This window comes from Phocoena sinus, chromosome 11, assembly GCF_008692025.1.
Source record: "Phocoena sinus isolate mPhoSin1 chromosome 11, mPhoSin1.pri, whole genome shotgun sequence".
NCBI lineage: Eukaryota > Metazoa > Chordata > Mammalia > Artiodactyla > Phocoenidae > Phocoena > Phocoena sinus.
The window spans coordinates 68,443,459-68,465,939 of NC_045773.1; the positions used below are offsets into that span (position 1 = coordinate 68,443,459).

A 22,481-nucleotide genomic window follows, 5' to 3' on the forward strand; every position below is an offset into this window, starting at 1 on the left:
TCCCAAGAAGCTTCTTGAGGAAGTAACAGAAGTATGCCAGAGACACTTCCTTATTTTAAAAACCATCAACTGCTAGGATGTTAGCAAATTGAACTGCATCCTTTTTACTCAGAAAACATTATTTTTCTGAATATGTGGATAAGCACATACACAAACACAAATAAAAGAAAATAAAATGAAACAAAACTATTATTTCTGTGCTTGGGAAGGAAGGCAAAATGAAAAATGAAACACTTTATAAATGAAAAACAAAACGTATTTTATATGTCCAGGGCTGCATCAAGGCCATCTTCAATGCCATCTCCAGCACCTACAGCTCTGACCTCTGGAAAGAGAATGTATTCACTTAATTCCCCTATAAAGAATTCACTGACTACTTTGTAAAGCCTGAATGCCAGAGTATCCGTGCAGGAGATACAGTCTCTTGTGGTGGCTACCACAAGCATTCCTCCATGAGAAAAATCAAGTGAATTAAACCTGAAATTATGACTCTAAGATAGTATTTCAAGTTTACAAAAGATATTGAAGGTGGTTGAAGGTAATCTTTAATAAATTGACAATTTGAATATTATTTTTTTACTTGGTGTATTAGTCAGGGTTTTCCAGAGAAACAGAACTGAAAGGATATCTAGGTATAGATATATAGAAAGAGTCTTATTATGAGGGATTGGCTTATGGGATTATGGAGTCTGAGAAGTCCTAGATCTGCTATCTACAAGCTAGAGCCCCAGGAAAGCCAGTGGTGTCGTTCCAGTCCAAACCCTAGAAGGCCTGAGAACCATGGGAGTCGATGGTGTAAGACTCAGTCTGAGTCTGAGGTCCCAAGGGCAGGAGAAGATGGATGTCCCAGCGTAAGCAGAGAGCAAATTGGCCCTTCCTCCACCTTTTTGTTCTCTTCAGGCCCTTAATGGGTTGGATGATGCCCGCCTACATGGATGGGGCCCATCTTCTTTTCTTAGTCTACCGACTCAAATGCTAATCTCTTCCAGAAACAACCTCACAAACACACCTTGAAAAGATGTTTGCCAGCTATCTGGGCATCCCTTAGCCCAGTCAAGTTGTCACATAAAATTAACCATCACACTTGGGAAAGACATCACAAAAATAGAGTTTGCGTCTTGGGGAATAGAGTAGGACAATTACGTTTCGTCTTCCCGGGACCTTGTTTCATCTTGTTTAAGTAAGCTAGTTGAAGCTCTTTGTTTAGATTCATCTACCTTATCAACTCATAGTAAGGTTTTCACAGCACATCATTTATATAAGTAAAGCTATCCATCTGGGGGAAAAAATTCCTTCGTGTGCAGGATATTTTGTTTTAGTTATTTCCTTTTTAACAAAAACAGGACAAAGATAGACTTATTTAATTTTTCAATTCCACACCGTTTTTCGTTGCAAGTGGGAGATAATATTTTTTAATTTCACTCTCCTAATCACCTGCTGTCCCAGTGGATCTTCCTTGCGTCTTGGGATCGGCACTCACGGTAGCATAAAGGCAATAGTTGAATTCAGAGGATAGCGTATAAGAAGATAGAGAGTTGAGGACTGAACCTTTGGGAATCCTCACACTTAGGCAGGGGGAGGGGATCACTGGAGAAATAAAGAGTTCAAAGCCAATTGGCTAATGCAAAGATCAACCAGCCCAGTGTGTCTATTTTAACTAATAACAAACATTGATCTAAAATTGGGGGGCCCCACCAGGCATTCGGAATTCTAATTTTTTTAATGTAAAAATATAAAAAGTGAATGTATAAGTCTTTTAGGTTGATTTTATGCAAAGTATCATATTCTTATTTTATGTCACTCTTAGAGACAGAATACATGGATGGACCCTTAGTTTGACTCAGTGTATCATTTTTGACATTTCCATGCTTATTTTTAAATCATTTATTCATCTCATAGGTGTCCTGAGAAGATAAGTGAATATCACAAAAATGCAAGTTAGTTTGCTTTATATGAATGATTGTAGCTATGTAAGTTTAAAGGATTAATCCTTGATCACTTCTCTTCCGTCTGCCGGAGCAGAGCTCTGACCTTCCATCTAAGGAATGCCACTTGATTCTCCTCTTTTGATCTGAGAGACCCCCCATTACACACCCAGGGCTTCCACAAAGTCATGAGCCACCAAGTTTTGAAAATTAATTTTTGTTTGTTACTTTCATTTTTATAAGTAAGTCTTCCTATACAGTCCTTAGAATTCTTAGTCACTTATCCAACATATCTCTGGTTTCCACTCAGGAACAGGCACATTCTTTGTAACATTTATATAGCAATGAACTCTTTATTTGTAGGTAACCGCTCTGAACCATAAGTATTTCCGCACGCATTTGGAGGACAGTCTTTCCTTGGGCCGACCCCTTCTCATTGAGGACATTCGTGAAGAGCTGGATCCAGCCCTGGATAATGTATTAGAAAAGAATTTCATTAAATCAGGCACCACTTTCAAGGTGAGCTTCGAAAAAAGGAAAAAAAAAAGAAAAGGAAAAGAAGAAAAGAACAATGGTGACATCTACTTATCTTTTTGAGCATAGCAGTGAAGACAATTTCCTTCAGGTGGTACTATTTGACATGCTGGAAAAAATTATTTCCAAACTCATATTCAGTGTTTCTTTTTTAAAAACTAGTATATAAAAAATACAGGGGGACAACAATATCTTGGTAACAATAGCCACTTATCCAAAACTAACATATTAAGGAAAGGCATCTTGTTATAATAATAATAGTATATTAGTGTTACACACAAAATATGTACATTTTAGCAGCTCTGAGAAAGTTGGTTTTCGAGCCATGTATACATCTATACAATAAAGCCTGTGTTTCCTCACTGGATAAAATGGCATTTTTAGTTAAGTCTATGGACATTGATTTTATTTCTCTCTTTATTAACTTTCAATCCAAACTCAGACTTTGCTGGAAGCAGTGGAATACAGTTCCCGACCATTGGTGATAACATGCATTGTTTTCAATGCAAGTGTCTCTTTTTTAATTGGTTTCATTCTTTACTTTTAGGCTTCTGTGGTTTTATTGAATGACAGCATTTCTGACTGAGATTTTTTGCTTTGGACAAGTTAATTTCATGAATATCAGTGAATAAGAATGCCAATTTTCTCAATAAACAAAGACAGATTTATTCAGAAAAATTTTCTTCATAATGTGAATTCTTTTATATGCCATATTTAATATGCCAAAAGAGGTTGTAGTATGTCCATTCCTGAAGGCCTTTGAAAAGACCCAGATTCTTATCTGCAATGTGAAGGTCATGATGCCTGAGAATTAGTGCCTTAGCAATGTGGTTTTCAATCACAGGAAGGATTAAAATTAATTAAAAATTTAAGTCATTTAAAAATGTTATAATTTCCACCTGAGTTTTAGGTAGCAAACCCAGTTGTTTTCAATACACTGAAAATTGTGGTGTTTAAGATAAGTTGTTATCTTTCTGGGGAAAAAAAGTTGGCATTTTTTTCCTCTGAAAATTTCATTAACCCTTTCTCTTGTCAAATATGCTTCAGATATGACTGGGAAATGCAAAAAGAAATAACACTTCTTTTTTTTTTTTTCACTTCTTATAAACACAACAAATTTCCATAGCAGGAAACAATTTCCTCAGGTGGGAAAAAACAATCAAATATGAGGCATGTCTGAGTTTTCCTTTATTCAACATTTGTTTTGGATAAATTTTTCATTTAATTTGCTTGGTGTCATGGCTAAAAACATTTTCAGGCAGGACCACAAGTCTAAATTATTCTAATGGAATAGGCTTTATTATTTAAGATCACTGATTAAAATTTTACAACTGATTTTTGTAATTCATTCGTTTCACTGCACTGACTTTTGATAAACTCTCTCCTAAACTGAACCCAAATTTCTTGTCTTGTCCTTTAAGCTGTTTGTAATTTAATATTTGAATTGATGTAGGTGAAGGTCGGAGATAAGGAATGTGATATCATGGATACATTTAAACTTTATATTACAACAAAGTTACCAAACCCTGCCTTTACCCCTGAGATCAATGCTAAAACGTCAGTCATTGATTTTACTGTTACCATGAAAGGACTTGAGAACCAGTTACTAAGGAGGGTAATTCTAACAGAGAAACAGGTAATAATTTCACAAGGTAAACAACTTCTACTTATAATAAATTATAATAAACGTTTTAAATGTATTGGGAAATTGTTGAGTATATGGAAAATAAAAAATTGAGCAAATCATAGTTACCTTTGTTAGCATAAATATTTGTTTTGTAGTCTCAAGTCCTGTTGAGAAATCATGTAACTCACCTCTCCTCCAACACCAAAAGCACACGTGCACACACACACCACTCATTCTACTTCTGACTTTAAAGCTTTGGGTATGTTGACTTTCATATCTACCGCCCTGTGGATGAATAGTCTTGGATACACCTGGAAAATTCAATAAAATAATGATCCTGGAAAAGAAGAACTTGCTCTGAATGAGTATTGTTACCACTATAGTAGTTTCAGCTACTACACTGCAAACTTGATTGTAATTGATAACACCACAATCTAATAATCTAACGATCTAGAGAGCCATACTTTTATCTTAATTAAATGAAACTTGCACTGAAGCAGAGAAATTAAGTATAATTGAGGGCTCTGATAAAACAAAGAAAAAGTTAAGGCTGGAAGATTTTAAGAGACTGATAGATTAAACTAAGTTTTAAGATAAAGATCAGAAAACATTAAATGTTATGTATAAAATATAATTTTATATATTTGCAGTGTGTAAAATATATTTCCATAAAATCTGAGAAAGTTTATATTTGCTAAAATGTAATTAACATTAGTATTAAGGTTTCAAGGAAAAGGCAAGGTTAGAAATAATAAGACCAGAGATGCATAAAATGGGAAGGTGAGAGAAAGAATGGCAGAAGAAGACTTAAGGAAAGGAGGAAAGGAAGTGATATGAACAGATGGCTACAAATACAGAGGAAGATTCAAAAAGGAAAAGAGAAATGATACTGACACCAAAGAAATAGAGGGCTCAGTAAAAAGAGAAGTAAAATCCTACCTGGTTAATAAGAAATGGCTAACTTGGGGCAGGCCCTTGAAAGGCGGCCAGTCTGGTGGAGTAAAAGGAGCCCAGTTCCAGCTTCCACTCTCACTAGCTGGGTTTCTTTCTTTTAATATTTATGTATTTATTTATTTATCTTGGCTGCACCAGGTCTTAGTTGCAGGCACGCAGGATCTTTGTTGTGGCACACGGGATCTTTAGTTGCGGCATGCAGACTTCTTAGTTGTGGCATGCATGCGGGATCTAGTTCCCTGACCAGGGATCGAACCTGGGCCCCCTGCAGTGGGAGCATGGAGTCTTACCCACTGGACCACCGGGGAAGTTCCCCCTCATGAGCTGTTTGATCTTAGTTTCCAAGAAACTGCCCAGGGCTTATGCAATCTAGAAAGGGAATCATCTCGCTTTCACAGTCTGGCAGAGAGCAAGGACCCCTCAGTTCACTGCCTTGATCACCTCTTAGGGCCACATGGTGTCAACTGTTGAAAATTAGTCCTTCCTTCTTGGTCTACCTGGTGCTGTTGGTCTGTTCTGAGATGGTGCCTCATTGGTCCAGATCCCCCATGCAGGCTACACTAACTTCTGTAAGGCAGCCCACACCACCATCTAAAGTACACTTCATGTCCCCAGAGCGCCCCATGCCCACTCTTCTAGGCCTTAGCTTCCTCTTCAAGAGATGCGCTAGGATGCTAACACCAGCCTTGCTGGAAAAAACAAAGTGCACACTTAATCTGCAGGAGGACATCCTGACTGTGATGTTTAACCCTCCTAACAATCCTGCTCTTACACCCCCATTTTACAGATGAACAAATGGAGACCAAGGAGAATAAGGTCTTAACCCATAAGAGCACGTAGACTTTCCACCCTGCCAAGCCTCGTAGATAAGCTCTACAGTTCATGCTGTAAAACTCACAAGTTGTCCCTTGTACCATGATGCTTGTTTTTCCATATCACACTGAAAAGGACGCCAACATGATTTCATTTTGTCCACATATTTCTATACTGCCTCTGTTGGGATGACTGCTTTAATGAAGACAATTCATTAGCTATTCTCTGCAAATACATCCATGATCTTCATCATCACCCCATCAAATACCATAAGCCACTAGTACAATGGCAGTATACTAGTCTTGGAGTTGGGGGACAAGGATATTAGGCTCATCCCTGCTAGTAACTAGCTGTGTGTATTATATTGCCATGTTATTTGGAGTTAATATTTTTGGGTCCTCAGTTTCCCCAGATGTAAAATAAAGTTGTTGAACTAAATTCAGTACACTTCAATTTAACAAATATTTATTAGGTTGAGTCGCTTCTCTGCAAAGCATCAAGATAAGTGCTGTCAAGAATACAAAAATGAATAGGGGATAAACACCAAGGTCCTACTGTAGAGCACAGAGAACTATAGTCAATACCCTATGATAAACCATAATGGAAAAGAATATAAAAAAAGAATATATATATATATATATATATATATATATATAACTGAATCACTTTGCTGTACAGCAGTAATTAACACAACATTGTAAATCAACTATACTTCAATTTTTAAAAATTAATAGGACAAGTTCCTGCCCTCTAGATGCACAGAATCTAGTTGGAGAGATATAGCCAACACATAGTTTGTGATGCAAGCCATAGTAGATGTACAGAGGAATGCCGTGCTGTGGGTTTTAACTGACAAACTGGTTTAGGAAGACTTTCTGAAAGTGGTGGTATTTCCGTAGCAGTTTTTCAAGAAACTTTCTCAAATAAGTAGTTTAAAAACACATTTTTAATGCAATTCTAAGTACAGTGTGTGATTCTGTACAAGATCAAAAAAGAATGCTACAGGGCTTCCCTAGTGGCACAGTGGTTGAGAATCCACCTGCCAGTTCAGGGGACACGGGTTCGAGCCCTGGTCCAGGAAGATCCCACATGCCGCGGAGCAACTAAGTCCGTGTGCCACAACTATTGCGCCTGTGCTTTAGAGCCCGCGAGCAACAACTACTGAGCCCACGTGCAACAACTACTGAAGCCCATGCGCCTATAGCCTGTGCTCTGCAAAAAGAGAAGACACCACAATGAGAGGCCTGCGCACCGCAACGAAGAGTGAAGCCTCCGCTCGCCGCAACTAGAGAAAGCCTGCGTGCAGCAATGAAGACCCAATGCAGCCAAAAATAAATAAATAAAATTTTTTTAAAAAAGTAATATTTTGGGCTTCCCTGGTGGCGCAGTGGTTGGGAGTCCGCCTGCCAATGCAGGGAACGTGGGTTCGTGCCCGGGTCCGGGAGGATCCCACTTGCCGCGGAGCGGCTTGGCCCGTGAGCCATGGCCGCTGAGCCTGTGCGTCTGGAGCCTGTGCTCCGCAGCGGGAGAGGCGACAACAGAGAGAGGCCCGCCTACCGAAAAAAAAAAAAAAAAAAAGTAATATTTTAAAAATGCTATAGAGAATGCTTTTGAGACAATTTAATTCACTCTATATTTAGCAAGAGTATTATATCCATGTTAAATATTCTGAGTTTGAAAATTGCACTATGGTTGTATAAGAGAATGTCCTGTTGCCTAGGAGATGTGTTAAAGTTTTTACAGATAAAGTATCATGACACATGCAAACAGTTCAGCAGTAATAATAACAGTAATGATAAAAAGTATTATATAGAAATAGTGATAAAGCAAAATGTTATTTGAGGAATCTAGGTGAAGGGTATGTGAGAGTTCATTGTACCAGTCTTGTAACTTTTCTGAAAGTTTGAAATTGTTTTCAAAGTATGATTTTAAGACTATATTATTTATGTAGGAAAGCGTATACCTTCCAGACATCCAATTTAGCCCCTCTGGTAGAAGACGCAAAAAAATGGAAAATGGATTTGTATTGGCAGTTGGCTATGTCAAAGCAGGTATCTGGTGTTCCTATAGTCAGGTCCCAGCTCAGGAGCTCCATTTGGCTTGAGTAGCCTCTTGGTTACTTGGTATTAATGCTTCTTTGTTTCTAGCCCTTCTGACTGCAAATGAAGTTAGCATTTCTGACTGAGGCGGTATGTGGGAACAGGGCCAAGAGAATGGGACACTCTTAATTTAAAAAAACTTAAAGCTGGGAAGAGAGCTGAGCAAAATTATTTTAGCAGGTTTATCTCATGCATGCCAGTGTAAGTGCTGTGGAAACTTAATGCTAGCGGGAATAATCTTTAAAAAACTGTCCAGAGAAACAAAAATACAAATAGATAGATTTGACTAAAGATAGTGTCATTTGAATGGCACTTTGGTTTAAACTTTTAAAAATGAATAATAAACACTAGTAGGTTGCATTTGCCATAATAACTGGTAATTACAGTTCTGATATTTTTTTTTAATAACAGGAGTTAGAGTCTGAGAGGGTTAAACTTTTGGAGGATGTGACTTTTAATAAGCGGAAGATGAAAGAACTTGAAGATAACCTTCTCTACAAATTAAGTGCTACAAAAGGTATTGTGTTATTAAGAAATAATCACGTAATGGATTGTGAATAAATAAGGATTTCTTGTACCCTCTTTCCAATGCTCTCATGGTTACAGATGTTAGGAAACAGTTGAGTTATCCACGCAAAAACAAGCGAGGCAATTTCCACCTAGACGTTACAGAGGGACTGCAGAGAATCTGATATCTGAATTAGCAACCAGCATCTGAGCATTTGATAATAACACAGTTTTCTTGATATAATTGCTCTCTCCCGAGAAAAATAAGGGCTCCCAGTACAGCTAGGTAACTCACAATAGGCTAATTTGCTTGCCGAAAGGAGACTAATGTGCTCAATCTATTTTGTGTTTTTTAGATTGACTCTTTCATTTGGTGTTGAAATGCAATTGCCACAGTGGGTTATGATGTGTGTAATGTTGTCAGAGACACTTGAGCAGCCCAGGCTCAGTCACTCTGGACTTGACCTCCCACTTAGAAGTCAGGGATAGGTTCTCCTCTGGGCAGTCAGATCAGCGTACCACCCCCTGGGATATATTGTTCTGTAGTAGGCAAATTACAGCAACCTAAATTCTACCATTCATTAGCAATCTAATGATGAATACTTCCCAAAAGCACTTTAACCCTTGGATTTAAAAACAAAAAAACTTAACCTCCCAGAAGTACATTAAGTGTTACTCTCACAGCAGTCTCCAGCACTTTAAGGTGACCTCATGGAAAAGGCCTTTTATCTGCCTTCATTGCACTGCTTGTGCTGACGAGTTGTCTGTCTCTTGGTCCATGACATCTCCCAGCCATTTGATGCCTCTGGGCATTGTAAATATTACCAAGAAGGACTGACTGAGGATCCAACCAAGAGTGTGAGGTTAGTCACAATTTGGACTTCCCTAGCAGACCTAGCGTGCCCATCAGAGCAACTAACTCAGCACCTTCCAGAAACACCCACCTGCTTCTAGGTAGGCCAGAGCACCGCTCTCTGCAGATATCATGACCGTTATCTCAGCACCTCCAGAGCACCTTTTTGTGTCTTAAAATTGAGATTTTTTTTTTTTTTTTTTTGCGGTACGTGGGCCTCTCACTGTTGTGGCCTCTCCCGTTGCGGAGCACAGGCTCCGGACACGCAGTCTCAGTGGCCATGGCTCACAGGCCCAGCCGCTCCACGGCATGTGGGATCTTCCCGGACCGGGGCACGAACCCGTGTCCCCTGCATCGGCAGGCGGACTCTCAACCACTGTCCACCAGGGAAGCCCTTAAAATTGAGATATTTTTATTTCTGTGTTTATCGTCATAGACATGTTATGTCTGTTAAAAACAATAATGAAGAGTAAAACTAAAGATAAAATGAGGATTTTTCTTCTTGGTTAGACACTTCCACTATCTCCTAACTCGTTAGAGACATAGAAGGACCAGAGCTCTCAATGTCAAGGACTGTTGAACTAAAGCAGGAGTAGAGAAAGTACGATTCACCTGTAAGCTGGTGTGTAACTCACACTGCGAGACAAGTGGGAAGGAAAAGGCTGTGATACTGTGAGGGGAACCATCAAGATGATAATGGAGGTGAAAGCCATGTCATAGGAACAGCTGAAACCACTGGGACTGGAGGGAGATGTGAATTTTCTTCAGACATTTGAAGACCAGATTTGTGGGCTGCCTTGAGAATTGCCTTTTGCAGATTTTCAGGCAGAGTGGGGGACAAACCCTAGGCAGGAATGTTTAGAACGGATTCAGGCATCGGATGCCTGGTTAGACTGGAAGCCTCTCATGTCTTAAGATTCTGCCCATCCTGTGGGCTTTGAAGAAGTCAAGTTGAAAATTAATGCGGTGATTTCAGAAGCGATGCATCTCGTTTCGCGGCTTTCCCGTCTTGTGTTCCACAGCTTTCCTGTTTGGTTTTTAGGTTCCTTGGTAGATGACGAATCTCTCATCGGTGTCCTCCACACCACCAAGCAGACAGCAGCTGAAGTAAGTGAAAAACTACACGTGGCCGCGGAAACAGAGATCAAGATTAACACGGCCCAGGAGGAGTTCCGGCCCGTGGCCACCCGAGGCAGCATCCTCTACTTTCTCATCACAGAGATGAGCATGGTCAACATCATGTACCAGACCTCGCTGGCCCAGTTCTTGAAGTTATTTGACCAGTCCATGGCCAGGTGGGGCCTCACTACCTTGCCCCCCAAATTTTGTGTGTATTCCTACCTACTCTCTTAGAAATGGATTTTTACCTCTTTGATTTTTAAAACATATTGCAGGTCTGAGAAGTCTCCACTGCCTCAAAAGAGAATTACAAATATTATTGAGTATCTGACATATGAAGTTTTTACATATTCTGTCAGAGGCTTGTACGAGAATCACAAGTTCCTCTTTGTACTCCTCATGACCTTAAAAATCGATCTTCAGAGAGGAACAGTGCAGCACAGAGAGTTTCAGGCTCTCATTAAAGGTGAAGGGTCTGGGATATGGATGTGCTATGTAAAGGAGATTGCTTTAGGTATGCTCTTTGATGTCCTGTAGACCCATTCTTGTAATACCCGGAGGAATTAAGTTCTAATGGAAGTGAAGTTCTTTATGTATACCTCTTCCCCCACCTCCCCCTCCGATTTCCATTCATTTCATTCTGGTTACTCAAGATGATTGATTTCAGGTCTGTGTTAACTCTGCAGTTTTTAGTTATGTAATTAAATTAAGTTTGAGCATTGTTGCTTATGAATAGGAGACCCAAATGCCAAAGGGGAGAATAGTGATTCAGGTGATGATCTTTCTACTACTGCAAGAGACCAATTCCTTAAGCAAGGGGTTATAATGACGTTTAAGACTGTAACAAAAAGCACACTTGTATTTTATATTTGAAGAGAGCCCGGCTCATTGCTTATCTCCATGTTAAAAGTATAATTAAGGAGACAAAAGAGTGGTATTTTCATTCAATTCAGTTAAACAAGTATTTATTGAGCATATACTATGCAAACCTGCCATACTGGTGTTTGCGATACAAGGAAAAAACAGACATTGCTTTAAAAGAAATAAAAGTCTCATAGTTCAAATAAAGATAATTGAAAAAAAACCCTGCAAAATAAGGCAGAATAACCTGTGTTATAAGAGAGCTAAAAACAAAGTGTTATATCTAAAAGGAAGGAGAGATTACACGTGGTTGGTGAGATCAAGAAAAGCTCCTTGGAAAATATGCCTTTGCAGGTTAAGCCAGGAATTTTTCAGGTTATTTGATACCTGGGGAAAATAGTCCAATCTTTTTCTTATTTTTTTTTTATCTTTATAAGTAGTTTAATAAATCATCTTCTGGCAGCCCTTCTCCCCCAAAAGAAGAAAGTGACATTTGAAATGGACCATGGATGATAGGTAGAAATGAAGAAAACTTCCATGCTAAGACAGAACAGCATGGAAAAAGAAATGCGTGGAGTATGTACATTGGTGAGCCTTGGTTCCTAGAGGAAGGATTTCTTGATCTGATAAGAAATAAGGAGTTGTGTAAGGTAGTGATGTGATCCTTTTATTGTTCTTTAGGAAGGTTACTCTGGCAGACGTGTGTAGGATTCGAGAAAAGTGCTTTAAGGGAGTCTGTTATAAGCTTCCCAACCACAGGAAATGCATTCCCATCCTAGGGTGAAGACAATGGGAATATAAAGGAAGACACAAATATGAGAGATCATGAAAGTAAAATGACAAAGGACTGGGTGTGAGAGCCAAGAGAGGGTCAGAAATGAGTCTAAGATTTCTGCTCTGTGCAAAGATTTCTGGTCTGGATGGTTGAAAGAAGAGCTACTTTGAGAAGTGTCAGAGTGGGGGCATAATGCATGTGATTTTGGGACCTAGTTTTAGTCAGGATAGGCCAGGTTTTGTGGCCATAAAAACAATCCTCAAATTTCAGCATAACAAAAGTATACTTCTCCTTTACTCTCTATCTGACACGCTTGTCATGGTCGCCCAGGAGTCCAAATTGCTTCCATAATTACTATGGAAGAGGGACAGGGTGTGGCAAATTGTGTGCTGGCTCTTAAAGGTTACCCCACAAGTGACACACGTCACGCTCATATTTCATTAGCCAAAGTAAGATGCATGGCCACATCGAAATTCAAAGAGAGCAGGGAAGTGCCCCAGAGCCACATCCAACATGGAAGCTGCATCACAGCATCGGTGGAGGGTAGTGGATAGATGGATAAGACTAAGGTTTGGCAGGCGGGAGTGTGGTTGTGGAAATGCGGAGAGGGCTGGTGCACAGCGAGGGTCTGGGGTTCAAACCAAGAAGTTGCAGGACAGGGGGACTTTTATAACTAGCGACAAAGTACCAGCCTCTGTGGACTGCAGCCTAATGCCCCCATAGGTCAGACAGGATTTGTCGTGGCTCAGAGGATCCCAGCCTGTGACTGGGACAAGTGAAGCCTAAGGCAGCATGTAGATCTGAGGCATCCTCCCCATCTAGACACAAACCCACCCCACCTCACCTCTCCCTACCCAGCACACCCAGCCAAGCCAGAGCTATTCCCTGAAAGAGACTGGATTCTTCGAAAGTCTTTAAATCAGAGGAGACCAAGAAACGCAGCAACACAGTGGGGAGGGAATTTGTGAGGAGGATTTGATTTGTCACAGAAAAATAAAGAAGGCTGCACATCTGAACTGTGGTTAGAGCACATCTGTGACTCCATTTCATGAAACTGGAGTCAGGGAGAACTGGATTGTATAGGATCAGAAGAGTCAGTGAGAGGAGTTTGGATTTAATTAAGTTGGCGATAGAGAGCCATCGAATGTTTTATGAGCAGGGAAGTAGCATGAGCAGTGCTTTAGAAGATGAATTTGGGATTTTATGATAGGTGGGTTGTCAGTACAGTCAGCACTGTCACGCACAGTAAAAGAGTTTTCAAAAAAATCAAAACTGGTTTATTGTACAGTTTGTATTCGTTTTGAACTGGCTTACAGCTTGACCAAATTATTTTTTTAAAAGATGGTAGGCCTTGGGACTCCCCTGGGGTGGTCCAGTGGTTAAGACTTCACCTTCCAATACAGGGGGTGCAGGTTTGATCCCTGGTCGGGGAGCTAGGATCCCATATGCGTCCCGGCCAAAAAACCAAAACATAAAACAGAATATTGTAACGAATTCAATAAAGACTTTAAAAATGGTCCACATTTTAAACAATTCTAAAAAAAAAAAAAAGATGGTAGGACTTTGTTTTTAATGTTTTTTTACAAAGTTAACAAATATGGCCCTTAGATCATTGATATTTTTTATCATTTTGAACTCAGTACTTAAGGGGGAAAGAAGAAAGACTTATTTGTCATAGCAGAAATGTTTGATTTCCCTTTGTATTAATTCCTACTAGTTTTCTGCAATATTTGGAAGGTGCCTTTGACTTTCTTCTTCAACCGAGAATGTCAGAACACTTTGAAAAATGAAATAGATACCAGGGGCAATCCTGCACTGTAGCGTAATGGATATACCTGTTTCCCCTGCCTGATTATTCTAGAAAAATATCATCTTTCTTTTATTGTAAACCATGTACAGAAAGACACATTAGAGGGTATTCTCTTGCCTTCCAGGTTGGATTGGACCTGAGCCTTCCAAGACAGAGAGTTAGTGTCAAAATAACAGCTAATGATTATGTAGCTCTTACTCTGGGCCATGACTATTGTTGGCTTTCTACATACATTCATTTCTTTAATCTTCACAGCAATCAATCTGATGGATTCTATTATGACGCTCATTTGGCAGAAGAGAGAACTGAGAGAAACTGGGTTTTTGTCCAAGTTTATGCAGCTAGCAAGTGGCAGAGCCAGGATATTTGGGGGAACGGGATGGGCTGCGATTGTTCTGGGTTAGTTTAGGTGCATGATATGTTGGAAACACTGATGTAGCTTAAATATCTTCTCCTGATGTCTTTGAGGTATATGTTTACATGAAATCACTGTGAGGGGGAAACAATCAAGAAGAAAAGGTACGCATCTACCTCTGTGTTAGAAGAGAGAATCCCTTAAATCTGCAGGTGACTTACTCTAGGGCTTGCTTCTCCTATGGTAAACTCAGTGTTAGCAGAAATGGTGCTAGAATAAGGTCTTTTCACCTGGTCGCTGTGGGGGGTGGGGGCATGTGGGAGGAAGGTTTACAGGTTCTAAAGGTGTTGTGGCACTCAGAGCCCCTGACTCCACGGTGGAGCAAAGGGATTTACACGAAAGGAGTACTTCAGCTCATTCATCTTCTCAGGAAGATGCTGGAGGGGAGAGCAGAGACCTGTAGTCCCCTCCACCCGCCAGCTCCCCTGTTTTTGTCCCCGGGTTGATAAGTGAAGTGGAGGGATTTGATGAGTTCTTCAGGAGGGTTATAGAATTTAAAAGTTCAAGAACCACTGTTTGGCATACATCTGAATTAAACAACAGAGCTGGAATTATTATGATAAAACATTGCTAAAGACATGCAATAGAGGAATTTTGAAAGTGCAGATATAATCACACATCTTGGTGGAGATTGTCACGCTGAATGTGCTCATTTGACTTGTGATTTGCTTCAAAGTACAATCCAGTGGTATCACTCACATTCTCCACTCGACTCGGTGAGAGCAGGAGCCCTGTTGGGTTTCCTCTGCTTTATCCCCAGTGCCTGGAATATGCCGGATACATAGAGGTGGCTCAGTGAATGTTTGTTGAATAAACGAATGAATAAATGATTTGAACATGAATTACCCCCTTAAAAACCTTAAAAACCCACAGATGTATTATACTCCTCTCTTCCTCTTTCCCTCCATCCCTTCGTCTATCCATTTATCCGTATTTTTGACCTGATAAAAAATATTTCAGTAGTATTGAATATCAAACTTCTGGAGGAGTGATGACTAAGAAATGACTTTTAAAATCACACATGAAAAGATCAACTGATTCATTGATATCAAAATTATAAATTTCAGATAGTTAAAAAACAATAAAAAGGCAAACATCTGCAACCACCTGAGAAAAATTCTTTGCAGGGAAAAATGACAGGGAGTTGCTATCTGTATAAGATGGTATAAATCACTAACACTTGAAGGAACTGTACCAAAAAAAGGTAACCACATTTTCTATAACGTGATTATTTTCGAATTTTCCCATTTTTGTGTGTGATATGGTTATCTCGTTTTTTATTATTTGGAAAATAAATTTCTAAAAAATAGAGCACAAGCTGACCTGATTCCCACTGATGCCTTTCCACAGGGGGAGCAGCTCTAGATCTGAAAGCCTGCCCTCCCAAACCGTTTCGCTGGATCCTTGATATGACCTGGCTGAATCTTGTGGAACTGAGTAAACTTCCGCAATTTGCAGAAATTATGAACCAGGTAATAAAGGGCTGGACAAAAGTACAGATCTGTAAACCCAAACACACCTGGGCCATTTAAACTGGGGCCTCCTGGTGACAAACCCTTCACCCAGAGGAGTCAACACACTTGTGTAGCTTTAAGGCGCTGTGGCTCTCCTGGGGGGTTGGGGGCGGTGGACAGAAGGATATCCCAAGGAATCTTTTCACAGGTGCAGGCAACTGTCTTTACTTCTGTGTGGTGGGCATGGGTCACTTATAACCTGCTTGAGTTGCTGTCAGAATCAGAACCCTTTTATTCTGGGTGGGTGGACCCTTTTATTGTAGACTCCATGTTTTCACTGCCTATGATTAAATAATTTGAGCAAATTTGAATTTGAGGCAAGTGAAGAGGTTGAGGTCCTTTTATAAAAAATCAGTCATTTCAGTGGTGAAAATATTTATAAAATAGTGAAGTTATAATGGTGAAACAGACCCCAGTTTACCTGTTTTTCTTATCTGAAAATGTAAATTGGTTCTTGTGGATTAGTTGTTGATTCAACTCTCACCGGAAAACAATTATGCAACTCAGAATAAAGACAGTTGTTTATTACTGAGGTCTGTTGGTTACGACTGTGTGTCACCAGTGGAGGGCCTGCAGTTTCCCAGTGTCAAATGCTGATAATCATCTTTTTTACGGTTGCTGGTGATGGACAAAGTGAGTGATTGGTAGCCTTATCCCTAGGCTGAGGATGGCAGAAGCCTCACACTGTCACCATGTGATTCCCTCCCCTCCACAAACATCCTATCCCCCACCCAAGAGTACACTAGGTGTGTCTGTTTAGGACTACTTCTGAAACATTATGTATTCTTTACCCATTCACCATGGTTGGGTCAGAGTCAACTGGATAAAGTCCCTGGACTATATCTGTGGTGGACAGTAAGCTTTGTTTTGTACTACAGCTACAGCTGAGTCTTCCAAGTCCAAACAAATACTTTGAAAAAAAAAAAAGTGGTCTGGGTCTGGTCCGAGACTGGGTAAAGGCAGCCTTCAAGTACCACTGGAAAAAATCACCCCTCTGCTGACGGGTTATATTAATATAAGGATATACAGTATCATTTGCCTCGGTCAGCTAGATTTTAAGTACCCTTGGTGTAGAATCTGGTGGCTACTACTGCTTACTATGGGTAGGTACTTTGCAACAATAATAACTGTGCAAGGGAAGTATTATTGACACGATTTATAGATGAGATAACTGAGACTCAAAGAGGTTAAGCACTTGCCCAAGGCCACATAGCCCATAAATGGTAAAGCTGTAATTTGAGCCCATGCCCATGACACCATGAGTTATTTCTGTCCAACTTCTTTTACACCATTGGATGGGCCAGAAGGGAAGAGGAAGAGTTGTTCTCCACAAACTTGCAGAAGTTTGCCATCAGGGCGACCTGCCATCAGATGGCCAGGAGTTTGGCCTGTCTGTGGGAGTGGGGGGAGGAAACAGGAGATCAATCTCCTAGCTGAGTGGGTGTCAGAAATTGAAACAAAAATAGCCTCAAAGAGCAGCTGCCCTGCCTTGGCATCCCAGGCCAAACTGTTTAACACCTGGAGGTGGCTTTGCTAGCAGCAAGGGCCAGAAATGGGAAATGCAGGAGCAAGGGGCTGGGAGTTATCCTATCACAGATGCAGCTCGCCCTGAAAGCTTTATATGGTAGAGTCAAAATTAGCAGATGGAAGGCCAGTAGGTTGAGAATACGCACCCTGTTTCTTCTTGGAACTCCTTCTCTTTAGCAGCCAGTGTGGAGGAGACCTGCAGGGGGCGCGCTGGGTAGCAGAGCACAGGTGCCAGTGCAGTAGGGTGGGGCTACAGCAGCACCCAGGCCGTCCATGCCCTGTGCCAGGCAGATTCTTTTGGCAACAGCCAACTAGGGAGAGCCACTGCAATCTTCAGAGAAAGATGGCAGCTGTGAAACATTTCAGAAATTCTCCTCCATCTTTTAGCATCCCAGGGACAAAGTTGGAGCAACTGATTTACAGAGCAATTGTTTTGTTATTAACTTGCACCCTGTCTGTATCCTAGATGATGAATTGCTTGTATGGTGTGGACTTTGGGCAGTTATTTAACCTCTCTGTGCCTCAGTAAAAAGTGGGGATAATAGAAGTAAAAGTACAGTCCTTGGGTCTGGCACATAGTATCTGCTATATAAATATTTGCTATTAGTGCTTGCCATGGCTTTTAAAACATGCTTCAGACACTGTCTAAATAATCCAGCCTGATTGTTGCTGAGGAGCAGCGTCAGGCTCACCGATCTATAGTTTCTGTAATTAGTTTTGACAGCACTTGGACTTCAGGGAGCATCCTTTAATACCTCTGAAAACCTGTGGTTCTTTCCATGCTTCTGAAAGAACAGGTGTTTGAGACCAGCTCTTGGAGAGACTTCATCCATTCTTAGGTTTAAGGTCTCAAGGTGGGGGGATGACTAGGAAAATAAAAGTTTTGATTTTGTCATCTATCACTAGTTTAAGTAGAGGGCCACATGTAGAGGTTTGGGTATCAAAGTGGTCTGTGTCAGTGGTTCTCATCCAAGGGCCACACCCCAGAGTGCATTGACAATTCTGGAGACCTTTTTTATTGCCACAAATCAGGGGCAGAGGTGCTCCTGGTGACTAGTGGATAGAGCCAGGGATGCTGCTAAACAACATAAAATGCACAGGACAGCCTCTCTCAACACTAAATTAATCTGGCCCTAAATGCCCATAGTGCGGAGGTTGAGAAACCCTGGTCTATGTTTTTCCTGCCCAGTCGTTTAGCATAATTGATACATAGTCCTAATTTTAGCAAATAACGTAGAAGAGCAATGGAAAAACTGAAAGGGAATCATAATATCCAATCTATCTGAGTCACTGGTTCTGAAGAAAAATGTAAACTGTGTGGTTATGTTTAAAAAATTAGCTGCCTATAAAGAATGGCCTTCTCAGGTTATTCAAATTTAGTTGCATATATTCCTGGGGCTCACTAATCAGCTTATTTATTTTAGATATCTCGTAATGAGAAGGGATGGAAAATCTGGTTTGATAAAGATGCTCCAGAGGAGGAAATCATCCCTGATGGATATAATGACTCACTAGATACCTGCCACAAGCTTTTACTTATCAGGTGAGAATAGGTATTATCAGACCTGGAGCATCACTTTATAGTGTCAAATTACAGATCCCACCTCAGTGAGCTTACTTCACTATGTGCCAGTAGTTACTGTGATAGATGTATGTGCTTCCCAACTGAAGTCTGGGATGGCAAATAAAATGGTGAAAGGTATATTTTGATAACATGTTAATGATAGTGCTTTTAGCAGAACACGTATGAAAAATGTTTGTACTATTCCCTTTGGTCATCATTTACCATTGAGTGAATCATTTATTGTTGAATTTACTTCTGTAAAAGAATAGATCTCACAGAGTTACAAGGCAATTAGTTTTTAAGCTAAAACCAAGAATATTGTGCTATTGAAACATATAAATGCTGTTTTGGCTGTTAAAATGGAAGCAAAAGTTTGAAAGTGATGTTGAGGAAGAATATTCTTCCTTTTCTTTCTCACTTTTCATGTTTTCTCAACATGCAGTAGCCCAAAGAAGGATTCTATATTGGAAGATGTGTATGTGTGTGTGTGTGTGTGTGTGTGTGTGTGTGGCGGGGTGTGTGTGTGTGGTGGGCAACACAGAAGGGTAGAGTTGGGGGGAGATGAAACCACCAAAAGAATAACAAAAAGATGTCGGATTATGTCAGAGTTGTTTTTGTCTTTCCTAATGTTATACCCCTGGGTTTTCTTAGAAAAGTTGTTTCCTGGTTGTTGTCACTCTTTGAGAGTGATCAGAGCTGTCAGCAGTGATGACCTCAGGACCTGCAGACTGCAAAATGGCTATTTGTTTTTATTTTATTAGAAGAGATGTGTCTTATATCCATCATTTTAAAATTGAATCTATTTCAAATGAATAATGCAATCTACTAACAAAGAAGAATCCATAGAGTTTGTCTGTGATCTAAAAATATCAAATGACATTTATTTAATGTGTCATTGTGTGCAGAACCTGCTACAGTGTAGTCTACACAGAGGGTATTAAATAAATGCTTGCTGATCAAGCTACTTCTAACACCATTGACATATTATCTCCCTCTGAAGGCTGTAGAACCTCGAGTATGCAGCAGGCCAGCCCCCATCATGTACTGGACCTGGCAGAGGACACCTCCCCTTGCATACCTGCTGAGTCCCTGGCATCAAGAGCAGGGCGTGATGTATAGTATTCACTCCATAAATATTTGTCAAAGAATGAATGTGCTCCTGTGTATTAGTTTGAATGAGGAATTGCTTCCCTGAAGCTGATAGCTTAGTTACTAGGGATAATCACTGATGTGTTTTAAAACGAAAATAACTAAAGCTTCAGAGTAGTTGCCGCTTCCTCTGAAAATGACACGTTTGGATCAGTTGACTTCTAAGTTCCCTTCTAGATTGGCAACAGAACTGGCCGTGACCTACTCCTTGCCAATGCCTAGCATCAAAACTACATGAATAAACTTGCATTCATCCAAGGATAGAAAACATTGCCATCCATCTTACACATATCTGCATAAAGGAGGATTAGCTCACTATCCTTTTGCTAACTAACTGTGTGTTCTTTATGTGCTTAGCATTAGATAGAATTTTTAAAACCTGAATTTATTTCCTCTAACGTGTGCATTTCTAGGTCTTGGTGCCCAGACCGCACTGTTTTTCAAGCAAGAAAGTATATTGCAGATTCTTTGGAGGAAAAGTACACAGAACCAGTTATCTTAAATCTGGAGAAAACTTGGGAAGAAAGTGATACACGAACACCTCTGATATGTTTTCTGTCCATGGGATCTGATCCCACAATTCAAGTTGACGCATTGGCCAAGAAACTGAAGCTGGGTATGATCAGCAACCTATGAAATTTAGCAAAACCTCCATATTGTTGCCTCAAATTTTGCCTTTCATAATTTTAGAGCTTATTCTTATAAGTAGATTGATAAAATTCATAAATATTAGAAAACTATTAAACTCCTTCTTTCCTCCCCTTTCAGATCTCCTGGAGTGTGTGATATAGATATCTTTGTGCAGAGAGGAACACACTCATTTACCATATAGTGATTTTTTTTAACATCTTTATTGGAGTATAATTGCTTTACAATGGTGTGTTAGTTTCTGCTGTGAATCAGCTATACATGTACATACATCCCCATAGTCTCCTCCCTCTTGCGTCTCCCTCCCACCCTCCCTATCCCACACCTCTAGGTGGACACAAAGCACCAAGCTGATCTCTCTGTGCTATGTGGCTGCTTACCACTAGCTATCTATTTTACATTTGGTAGTGCATATATGTCCATGCCACTCTTTCACTTTGTCCCAGTTTACCCTTCCCCCTCCCCATGTCTTCAAGTCCATTCTCTACGTCTGCATGGTATATCTCTCCATCTGTTTGTATCATCTTTAATTTCTTTCAACAGTGTCTTGTAGTTTTCTGCATACAGGTCTTTTGTCTCCTTAGGCAGGTTTATACCTAGGTATTTTATTCTTTTTGTTGCAATGGTAAATGGGAGTGTATCATTCATTTCTCTTTCAGATTTTTCATCATTAGTGTATAGGAATGCAAGAGATTTCTGTGCATTAATTTTGTATCCTGCTACTTTACCAAACTCATTGATAAGCTCTAGTAGTTTTCTGGTAGCATCTTTAGGATTCTCTATGTATCTGCAAACAGTGACAGCTTTACTTCTTCTTTTCTGATTTGTATTCCTTTTATTTCTTTTTCTTCTCTGATTGCTGTGGCTAGGACTTCCAAAACTATGTTGAATAATAGTGGTGAGAGTGGGCAACTTTGTCTTGTTCCTGATCTTAGAGGATAAGCTTTCAGTTTTTCACCATTGAGGACGATGTTGGCTGTGGGTTTGTCATATATGGCCTTTATTATGCTGAGGCAGGTTCCCTCTATGCCCACTTTCTGGATGGTTTTTATCATAAATGGGTGGTGAATTTTGTTGAAAGCTTTTTCTGCATCTATTGAGATGATCATATGGTTTTCCCCCTTCAATTTGTTAATGTGGTGTATCACATTGATTGATTTGCATATATTGAAGAATCCTTGCATTCCTGGGATAAATCCCACTTGGTCATGGTGTATGATCCTTTTAATGTGCTGTTGGATTCTGTTTGCTAGTATTGTGTTGAGGAGTTTTGCACTTATGTTCATCTGCGATATTGGCCTGTAGTTTTCCTTTTTTGTGACATCTTTGTCTGGTTTTGGTATCAGGGTGATGGTGGCCTCGTAGAATGAGTTTGGGAGTGTTCCTCCCTTTGCTGTATTTTGGAAGAATTTGAGAAGGGTAGGTGTTAGCTCTTTTCTCAATGTTTGATAGAATTGCGTGGTTTATTCTTAATGTGCTAAAAATCTGAATGTTGTTGGAATTGCCATTTGGGATCATCCAGGTTCAGCTCATTATAAGTATACCTTGTAGGGTTAATTCATTTATGTCTTTATAAAGATTATCAAAGTGATTGATTATGAATCCCTAAATCTACTCTATGAAATAAAACCTTGAACTTATTATCTAGTTAATGTAAACACGATACAAAATTAATTTAGTCATCTTTAAATAGTTTCCACATGTCCCTCTTCACTAAGAAGTTCCTGTAAACTGTTAGCTTATGGTAGCATGGTCTGTGTTCACCCCTCTTTTCTCATCTGACTTTG

At 40.0% G+C, this 22,481-nt stretch overlaps 1 protein-coding gene across 1 annotated transcript in view; it reads left to right on the forward strand.

Annotated features, from left to right (window-relative positions):
* Nucleotides 1–22,481, forward strand: part of DNAH8 (dynein axonemal heavy chain 8) — a 323,349-nt gene that overhangs the window by 214,372 nt on the left and 86,496 nt on the right. Inside the window, exons 75-82 of the mRNA XM_032647945.1 lie at nucleotides 2,289–2,444; nucleotides 3,913–4,095; nucleotides 8,364–8,469; nucleotides 10,355–10,607; nucleotides 10,707–10,897; nucleotides 15,643–15,764; nucleotides 18,758–18,876; nucleotides 20,460–20,662. Of these exons, the coding sequence (XP_032503836.1) occupies nucleotides 2,289–2,444; nucleotides 3,913–4,095; nucleotides 8,364–8,469; nucleotides 10,355–10,607; nucleotides 10,707–10,897; nucleotides 15,643–15,764; nucleotides 18,758–18,876; nucleotides 20,460–20,662 (1,333 nt within the window). The remainder of the gene's footprint in view (nucleotides 1–2,288; nucleotides 2,445–3,912; nucleotides 4,096–8,363; nucleotides 8,470–10,354; nucleotides 10,608–10,706; nucleotides 10,898–15,642; nucleotides 15,765–18,757; nucleotides 18,877–20,459; nucleotides 20,663–22,481) is intronic.